The sequence below is a fragment of the Centruroides sculpturatus genome, unplaced genomic scaffold (assembly GCF_000671375.1).
Source record: "Centruroides sculpturatus isolate CEXI.00-Female unplaced genomic scaffold, Cexi_2.0 scaffold1008, whole genome shotgun sequence".
NCBI classification, from domain to species: domain Eukaryota; kingdom Metazoa; phylum Arthropoda; class Arachnida; order Scorpiones; family Buthidae; genus Centruroides; species Centruroides sculpturatus.
The window spans coordinates 234,602-244,673 of NW_019385260.1; the positions used below are offsets into that span (position 1 = coordinate 234,602).

Sequence of the window (10,072 nt, forward strand, 5' to 3'; positions counted from 1 at the left end):
CTTTGGAGACATCATTAATATAAATAATTTTAATCGCCGTTGAATAAGAAATGTTTCTTTCAAAAGAAATGTATAAAATTACAGTACTGTATTAGACTTACGGTACCTAATTTACATACTGTACAGACGATAGTTCGCCTAAACTCTCCGTAGCATGGCGCCAGGCGGCGGAAAATATATATATAAATATAATTATAATAAAGTTACAATAAATTTAATTAATATATAATTATATGTACAGTACCTAATTTATATATAATACTGTACAGACGATAGTAATCTCTCCGTAGTGTAGCGCGCTTGACGGCGGAAAGTAGTTCGGCTGCCCAATGACATTTTACATAATTATAGGAGTTTTTTACTGTTTTTTATGGATACCGTCGCAAATTTTTCGCTGTCTTATAGGAATCGTAATTATAGGAACCTGTTTTATAGGGGTCTACTGTACATTGTGCATCATCCAAAAATTCAAAATTTATTTTTGACATCAAAAAGTCTATTAATTACGGTCTGTGCTAAAAATAAAAATCATTCATGACATCGAATTGAATTTCATTTCTATTAATCAACAAATTGCATCAAGTTTATAATTGTATATGCTATCCTATGATGAAGAAAATACATGCTTAAATTAAATCATTCTTTTAATATAAAACATTTTTCCTTTCTTGTTGGGATAACAGTTAATTTTCCAATTAGAAAATTCTTGGAAATTCCATAATCCTGCATCTGCAGGTGTATAGGAACACTATCAGTAATTCAACAATCCAAAACTATGGTTTAAATATGTTTATTTTGGTTGATTACATACTTAACTGTATGCATTTTAGGCCAACTTACATTTTATGGCCCCTCATCAGTAATTTGTATTGAATCAATCATCTCAGTATGCAAACATGATATGGAACATTTCACAGATACGCACAACAAATGATATGGACTGACACAATATATTAGATTATGGACATTTTCATAGCAGAAAAACAGATCCATAATCTTATGTACTGTATCAGTCTGTATTAGTCAGATGGACCATACTGTGAGCAAAGAAATCAACAAGGCATCCAAGAAGGCATATTCCCTGACTTTCTGAACACTAATGAAAATCCCTGACTTTCCAGGTGGATAGGAACCCTGGATGTATTTTTAATGTAAAGGGCTAAATTTGGTTCAGTTTTTGGACAAAGGCAGTACCTTATATGCAGTCAGATACACCACTTTTCAAACCTTATAAAAATTGGATGCACATGTCTAGAGTATCCAGGGATCATCTTGTTGCCCAACAATGCACATCCCCACATAACCAACATGATGATGGTATTGCTATAGGAGTTTGGGAATTCTGAAGCATTTTCCAGCCAGAGTCCTGAAATGTCACTATATAACTTTCATAGAAACAACCAACAATCACCTAAATGATTGGGCTACAATTCGACTAATTTAAGTAATTAATACAAAGTAATTTGCCACTAGAGGTAGGCATTAGGTGCCATCTCTTAACTAAATTAATAATTATAAGTTTAATAATTTATTGAATAATTTAGAACCTTCTGGAAGAAAAGAACTGACCAGGGGCAGGGCTTGGACCCGCAGCCTCTGCTTGCCGTGCAGTGTGCTTGCCAGTTGCGCCACCAGACCCTAATAAAAGTTTCTTAGAGATATTTAAATTTGCTTCCAGAGATTTTTAAATTTGGATATAACTTTACATGGTCTATCATGTCTTAACTAAATTAATAATTATAATTTTAATAATTTATTAAATAATTTAGAACCTTCTGGAAGAAAAGAACTGACCCGGGGCAGGGCTTGGACCCGCAGCCTCTGCTTGCCGTGCAGTGTGCTTGCCAGTTGCACCACCAGAACCTAATAAAAGTTTCTTAGAGATATTTAAATTTGCTTCCAGAGATTTTTAAATTTGGATATAACTTTACATGGTCTATCATGTCTTTAGTAAGCTAATGAAAGAACTGAAAGGCAGACGATTTTAATCCAATCAAGAGGTACAGGGTGCTGTCTACATTTTGCTCTACTCTTATCTTGCAATATTTTTTAAATGCAAAATCATGACACTTGTGGAACAGTGAGATAAATACCTAAACAACCAGGGTGATTTTGGTTGTTGAGGTATATAAAAAGGGTGAGGTAAATGTAAAATAAAATGAACTGATTATATTTTATTATTGGCTGGTTATTTATTGAACATCCCTTATACATCAAAATATTTTACATTAATGCATTTAAAAAAATAATTTAATATCCTATAACAAAGATCAGTCAGATTACAAAACACATATATAATATGTAGTCTTCTTTTACAACAGAATTGTGTATCTAACTACTGTGTAAAATGAAATTCCATGTAAATTTGTGCTCCACTTCAAGTCCCAGATGACTGTCTAAATTTCATATAAGCATTTACAATTAACAGAAAGACATTAGAATGTGTTTGATAACATCTTCCCATTGTGGTTTAAATTTTATTAGTGTCAAAAATTTTAATTTCAGTTTTACACAATTCACATCCTGTGTGCACACAACTTTATCTGTTTTCTTTGTGTCTGCATTAAAATCTATTTTTATTTCACCTTGATAAATTTTTTTATTACATTGTAGAAAATTGCTAATGTTTAAATTTTATACTATTACATTTGCTCCATAATGAATTTTATAAAAACTGTCAGTATACTTTTATAAAGTGAAGGAGATATACAACAAAAATAACAATGTGAATAAATATGGATAAAAGTTTGTTTTGAACTGTCAGGGAATTAATTTTAAATATCATATTGATTTTTATAAAGTGAAGGAGATGTAATCTTTCAAACTTTCATTTACTGCTTGTTTTTCTATATTTATATCTAATCTTATAATCAGTGATATTCTTGGACTACTACAAAATGCAGAAAATATCCAATTCTTCAAAAATATATATAAAAACTTACTTTGTTCTTACTAATCATTTTCATCTCAAAATTTTTTTCAATAATTTTAAAAATAAATAATAAAATATTAATTTTATGATTTTTATAACTTTAGAAAATGGATTTTAAAAAAGTTTTTACAACTATTTTTACATAAATTTTTGTATAAAATTTTACAATACAGGTATACCTCGACTTACGTCGTTTCGAGTTACGTCGTTCCCGATTATACGTCGTTTGTCAAAAAAGTATACAAAATAATAAAAATCAAGTTTAAGTCATTTTATTCGACTTTACGTCCGTCCGCCACAAATATTGAAGTCGTAATATCACTAGAAAAGCGTTTAAAGCACATAAAATCATATTAAAATATACACATTTACAAGTATGTACTGTATTTACAGTACAGTACATCCATTCGTAAATTTAGATTACTTTTTTCTGTACTCTATTAAAAACTAAAATTTATTTGTTTGTAAGCTTAAAATAGATTCTTATTAACCATATATTATTAAAAATGCATTAATAAATAAAATACAGAACTGGGAATAGTAATTTATAGTTTAGCCTAGTGATAAGTAGATTCGGAGACAAGTAAATTCGACTTACGTCGTTTTTCGACTTAAGTCGTTTTCCTGGAACCAATTACCGACGTAAGGCGAGGTATACCTGTACTCATTTTCCTCTCAAAGTGAAATTCCTTTAGAAGCAAGATATATCTCTCCTCTCAATAATCAATATATTGAAATTGAATCTATAATTTGGGGTTAGATGTACAACATGATCTAAGAAGATTTAAACGTAACTGCAAAGTTTTGTATCAATTGGTCAAATGGCCTAATATGATTATATTATAAATAAATTTGTGAATAAAAAATAAATAAATTATTTGGAATTAGACAGCAGTAATTTATTAGTTATAACGAAAATACCTCAAATCCATCTTCTTTTCCTGAAAGAATTGCATCTTCAACTTCCTTCTGTTTTTCTTTCTGCATATTTTTTTTATTAAGTTAAGTTATACTTAAAGAATATTACTTTTATTTAAAAATTTATTGTATTTTTAATATATTCATTACAAATTAAAATGTTAAATATTAAGTCCTGAAATAATTAAAACAGATTTTTTTAAAAAAATTGTAACTTAAACATTAAATCAATATTTTTTATTTAATATTAATTTCATTATAAAGTAATCATCATATAACAATTATATATTTATATAATCAAAATATTTAAGAAATATCTGTCAAGTTCTAACACTTTTACCAATTATAAAAACAATAACAACATCTGAAACTGGAGGAAGCAGGTTGACACAGGAAGTGCTGAAAGGCAATGTTTTATGGGAGATAGAGGAATTTTGGGCGAGAAGAGAAGCTATCCCATGGACTGATGGTGTGTATCAGACTGTGTGGTGGATTGTTGAGTCAATGTTGTTCATGTATGTTAAAATGTGTGTGTGTGTGTGAAGAAATAAATGTGTTTACAAGGTTCTAGTGCATCATCTGACCTGATTAATAAGTCAGAATTACGATTCTTTGCAATGGTGCAGTCGAAAGGATTAAGTCAAAAGCAATGTAGCATTGAAATGTCTTTTTTCAGAAGGCACTGAATATTACAGCAGTAAGAGTAAGTCCGTAATATAAAACCTTTGACACTTTTTCTAGCAATTTTCTTTAATCGAACTAACATTTTATATTACTTATTTACAGAAGTTCTAGCTTTCCGTGCATAGAAGAGTAAATCCAACAGGAATGTTTCCTTTTTATCCCAGGGCATTTATATGTATAAAGTATTTCATTTGATGTATATATGTTGGTACAATATCAAGTAATAGGGTATGCACAATAATACATTCAGTAATTTAGAGTTTTGAGATTGCTGTCATTGTCTGGTAGGCTTAGAAACATGTTCGAAAGTGGATTGATAAATATAAGGTTCAGAATGGCAAAGAGAAATAAGTTGAACTCGAAAGAGTTGGTTATGGAGTCGGTGAAATGAGCAAAGGGAATGAAACAGAGATTGAAGAGGTCTCTGTAGAAACAGCCTCAGAGAAGACAAACAAATTAATACTATGCAAACTGAAGAGATTAGAAATAGAATGGGAAAGGAAAAAGTTTATGTTGGAAAGGGAGAAGCTTGTGCTCAAACAATAGGAAAGGCAAAGAGAGTGGAAACATAAAATTAGGCTTAAGGAACTCTGGGCCAATCATAGCTATGAAGGTGGACTTCAGTCAACCACAAGTCAAAAAATGGTAGACAATGATGTTATAAAATATTTAAATTTGGTCAATAAACAACTCCCTAGAACCGTGATTCTCAATCTTTTTGAAGTTGGAGAACACTAAACTTTGACATTTATTTCCACAGAACACTTACAATATATCAGCTTTAAAACAGGGCTGGCAAACCTTTTTGAAATAAAGAGCAAACTTGGTGTAGTATATGATTTCATTGGCATTTGCTGATTACATTCCCATACAAAAATTATTTTACATTGTATCAATTTTGCTTTTGCAACAATTTTTAACTGTATATTTGATTTTTTTGTGGAACACATGAAGCAGCTACAAGGAACACCCATGTTGTGCTGACCACGTATTGAGAACCATAGCCCTAGAAAACCAGAAAATTGGGTATTTTTCTATTATCAAGCTGAGACTATTTTCAAAACTTATAGTGTGCCCTATGTATACAATGGTAAGTCATTTTGCATAGATTATCAAATTTCATTACTGAGTTGACAAATAATCTGGGAATCGAGAAGTTAACCAATTATAAGGCCATTAAGGAGTGTATTCTGGCAGAGAACTAATTAACCCTGTTTCAGCACAAAAACTTTGAAAGTTGTTCAAAGCACTGGGAAGAAAATTATGATCAGTTGATAGCAAAAATTAAAACTTGCTTCAATTATTATCTCAAAAGTAGGGAAGTTGAAACCTTGCAGAACTTGAAGGATCTGGTTGTGGCAGATCAAGTAAAAGAGAGATTACCCGAATGTATAAGATCTCACATACTGATGAAAAGGATCAAAGTGACTGAAACCTGTAGAAATGGCCAAGGAAGTTGATTTATACATCAAAGCAAATCCAAGGAGAGGAAGGTAGGATAGGAATAATGAGAGAAGTAAGGGTAGCTGGAGAAAACTTGCTAGAGAACATCACAGAGAAACAGATAAGCCAAGGAACTGGAATGAGGGTAAATTTAGTAATCATTTCTTTGGTGAAAACTGTGATATTCAAAAATATGACCAAAAAAAAATTCAAAAATTTGATTCGGAGACAAGTAAATTCGACTTACGTCGTTTTTCGACTTAAGTCGTTTTCCTGGAACCAATTACCGACGTAAGGCGAGGTATACCTGTACTCATTTTCCTCTCAAAGTGAAATTCCTTTAGAAGCAAGATATATCTCTCCTCTCAATAATCAATATATTGAAATTGAATCTATAATTTGGGGTTAGATGTACAACATGATCTAAGAAGATTTAAACGTAACTGCAAAGTTTTGTATCAATTGGTCAAATGGCCTAATATGATTATATTATAAATAAATTTGTGAATAAAAAATAAATAAATTATTTGGAATTAGACAGCAGTAATTTATTAGTTATAACGAAAATACCTCAAATCCATCTTCTTTTCCTGAAAGAATTGCATCTTCAACTTCCTTCTGTTTTTCTTTCTGCATATTTTTTTTATTAAGTTAAGTTATACTTAAAGAATATTACTTTTATTTAAAAATTTATTGTATTTTTAATATATTCATTACAAATTAAAATGTTAAATATAAGTCCTGAAATAATTAAAACAGATTTTTTTAAAAAAATTGTAACTTAAACATTAAATCAATATTTTTTATTTAATATTAATTTCATTATAAAGTAATCATCATATAACAATTATATATTTATATAATCAAAATATTTAAGAAATATCTGTCAAGTTCTAACACTTTTACCAATTATAAAAACAATAACAACATCTGAAACTGGAGGAAGCAGGTTGACACAGGAAGTGCTGAAAGGCAATGTTTTATGGGAGATAGAGGAATTTTGGGCGAGAAGAGAAGCTATCCCATGGACTGATGGTGTGTATCAGACTGTGTGGTGGATTGTTGAGTCAATGTTGTTCATGTATGTTAAAATGTGTGTGTGTGTGTGAAGAAATAAATGTGTTTACAAGGTTCTAGTGCATCATCTGACCTGATTAATAAGTCAGAATTACGATTCTTTGCAATGGTGCAGTCGAAAGGATTAAGTCAAAAGCAATGTAGCATTGAAATGTCTTTTTTCAGAAGGCACTGAATATTACAGCAGTAAGAGTAAGTCCGTAATATAAAACCTTTGACACTTTTTCTAGCAATTTTCTTTAATCGAACTAACATTTTATATTACTTATTTACAGAAGTTCTAGCTTTCCGTGCATAGAAGAGTAAGTCCAACAGGAATGTTTCCTTTTTATCCCAGGGCATTTATATGTATAAAGTATTTCATTTGATGTATATATGTTGGTACAATATCAAGTAATAGGGTATGCACAATAATACATTCAGTAATTTAGAGTTTTGAGATTGCTGTCATTGTCTGGTAGGCTTAGAAACATGTTCGAAAGTGGATTGATAAATATAAGGTTCAGAATGGCAAAGAGAAATAAGTTGAACTCGAAAGAGTTGGTTATGGAGGTCGGTGAAATGAGCAAAGGGAATGAAACAGAGATTAAAGAGGTCTCTGTAGAAACAGCCTCAGAGAAGACAAACAAATTAATACTATGCAAACTGAAGAGATTAGAAATAGAATGGGAAAGGAAAAAGTTTATGTTGGAAAGGGAGAAGCTTGTGCTCAAACAATAGGAAAGGCAAAGAGAGTGAAAACATAAAATTAGGCTTAAGGAACTCTGGGCCAATCATAGCTATGAAGGTGGACTTCAGTCAACCACAAGTCAAAAAATGGTAGACAATGATGTTATAAAATATTTAAATTTGGTCAAGAAACAACTCCCTAGAACCATGATTCTCAATCTTTTTGAAGTTGGAGAACACTAAACTTTGACATTTATTTCCACAGAACACTTACAATATATCAGCTTTAAAACAGGGCTGGCAAACCTTTTTGAAATAAAGAGCAAACTTGGTGTAGTATATGATTTCATTGGCATTTGCTGATTACATTCCCATACAAAAATTATTTTACATTGTATCAATTTTGCTTTTGCAACAATTTTTAACTGTATATTTGATTTTTTTGTGGAACACATGAAGCAGCTACAAGGAACACCCATGTTGTGCTGACCACGTATTGAGAACCATAGCCCTAGAAAACCAGAAAATTGGGTATTTTTCTATTATCAAGCTGAGACTATTTTCAAAATTTATAGTGTGCCCTATGTATACAATGGTAAGTCATTTTGCATAGATTATCAAATTTCATTACTGAGTTGACAAATAATCTGGGAATCGAGAAGTTAACCAATTATAAGGCCATTAAGGAGTGTATTCTGGCAGAGAACTAATTAACCCTGTTTCAGCACAAAAACTTTGAAAGTTGTTCAAAGCACTGGGAAGAAAATTATGATCAGTGGATAGCAAAAATTAAAACTTGCTTCAATTATTATCTCAAAAGTAGGGAAGTTGAAACCTTGCAGAACTTGAAGGATCTGGTTGTGGCAGATCAAGTAAAAGAGAGATTACCCGAATGTATAAGATCTCACATACTGATGAAAAGGATCAAAGTGACTGAAACCTGTAGAAATGGCCAAGGAAGTTGATTTATACATCAAAGCAAATCCAAGGAGAGGAAGGTAGGATAGGAATAATGAGAGAAGTAAGGGTAGCTGGAGAAAACTTGCTAGAGAACATCACAGAGAAACAGATAAGCCAAGGAACTGGAATGAGGGTAAATTTAGTAATCATTTCTTTGGTGAAAACTGTGATATTCAAAAATATGACCAAAAAAAAAATTCAAAAATTTGGGGATTCAAAATATTAACATTAAAAACTAATATTCCTTTTAGAAATCTATTATACAAGGTTGGGCAGAGAACATGGAATTATTGAAGTCAATTTTCCTGTGTACTTGTGGGGTGGTGCTAGCTTGCTCACCAGTGCTGTGTCAAGAATATAGCAGACATGGTGTTATGAAATGGATTAAGAACTTTGAAGAAACTGGTTCTGCAATAAGGAAGAATCTGGGAGCAGCAAGAATGGTACATATCCCATTAGGAAGACCAGTGTTTATAACAAAAGCTTAATTACATGGGAGCCACTGCATAGAACCTAAAAGCGAGACTCAAGGAGCATCGATGTATGATTAGCAAGAATATGAATAGAAGTCTTAGCAAACTACACCAGGCAGCAGGTCATACAGATTGCATGGGAAGATGCAATAATAATCTGACCTACTAAAAATCCTAACAACCTCCATCACTTGGAAATGATAGAAATATATAAAACTCAGAAAACAAACATGCATTAATTTTAGGAATGTGGACAGTCTAGCGATAGCATGGAAATATATTTTTGAAACATGAAATTTACCATTTATACTACTTAGGAATTTTTATTTTATGATTATTACTTACTTTTTTCTTGGTTTGTTAAATTTTTGAAATTTAAATGTTGGTACAGTGGAACCTCGCTTAATGAGCATAATTCATTCCAGAATCTTACTCATAATGCGATAAATTTCTCTTAACGAGTGTTTCACTCGTTAAGAGAAACAGTTTTTCCCATAGAAATTAATGTAAGATTCGATAATGCGTTCCATGCTGAAAAAAAATACTCAAATATTTTATGTATGTTTATTTAAAGAAAATTATACAATATACATTGTTAAGAAACATGAATCATCTTCATCTTTTCTTCTAGCACAGAATAAACCAACTGAAATGCAAATTCAATTTGCAGAAAAAAAAAAAAAAAAAAAAACACAGATATGTCTGATGAAGATGCCAAACGATATGCCAAATTCTTGGGCTATGTAAAGGCTATAATTAAATATTAGAAATTAATTAATTTTACTAGAGGTAGGCAGTTATGCTGCCATCTTGTATTAAATTTAATAATTATAAATAGTTAATTTTTTAATTCAGACATTTCTAAAACTTAATTTGGAATTGGTCATTAATTTAATATGAGATGGCAGCATAACTG

At 30.9% G+C, this 10,072-nt stretch overlaps 1 protein-coding gene across 2 annotated transcripts in view; it reads right to left on the minus strand.

Annotated features, from left to right (window-relative positions):
- Window positions 1–10,072, minus strand: part of LOC111636826 (N-lysine methyltransferase KMT5A-like) — a 72,665-nt gene that overhangs the window by 18,743 nt on the left and 43,850 nt on the right. For both annotated transcript variants that reach the window (XM_023382168.1, XM_023382169.1), the window contains exon 5: window positions 6,548–6,607. In XM_023382168.1, coding sequence (XP_023237936.1) covers window positions 6,548–6,607 — 60 coding nt within the window. The remainder of the gene's footprint in view (window positions 1–6,547; window positions 6,608–10,072) is intronic.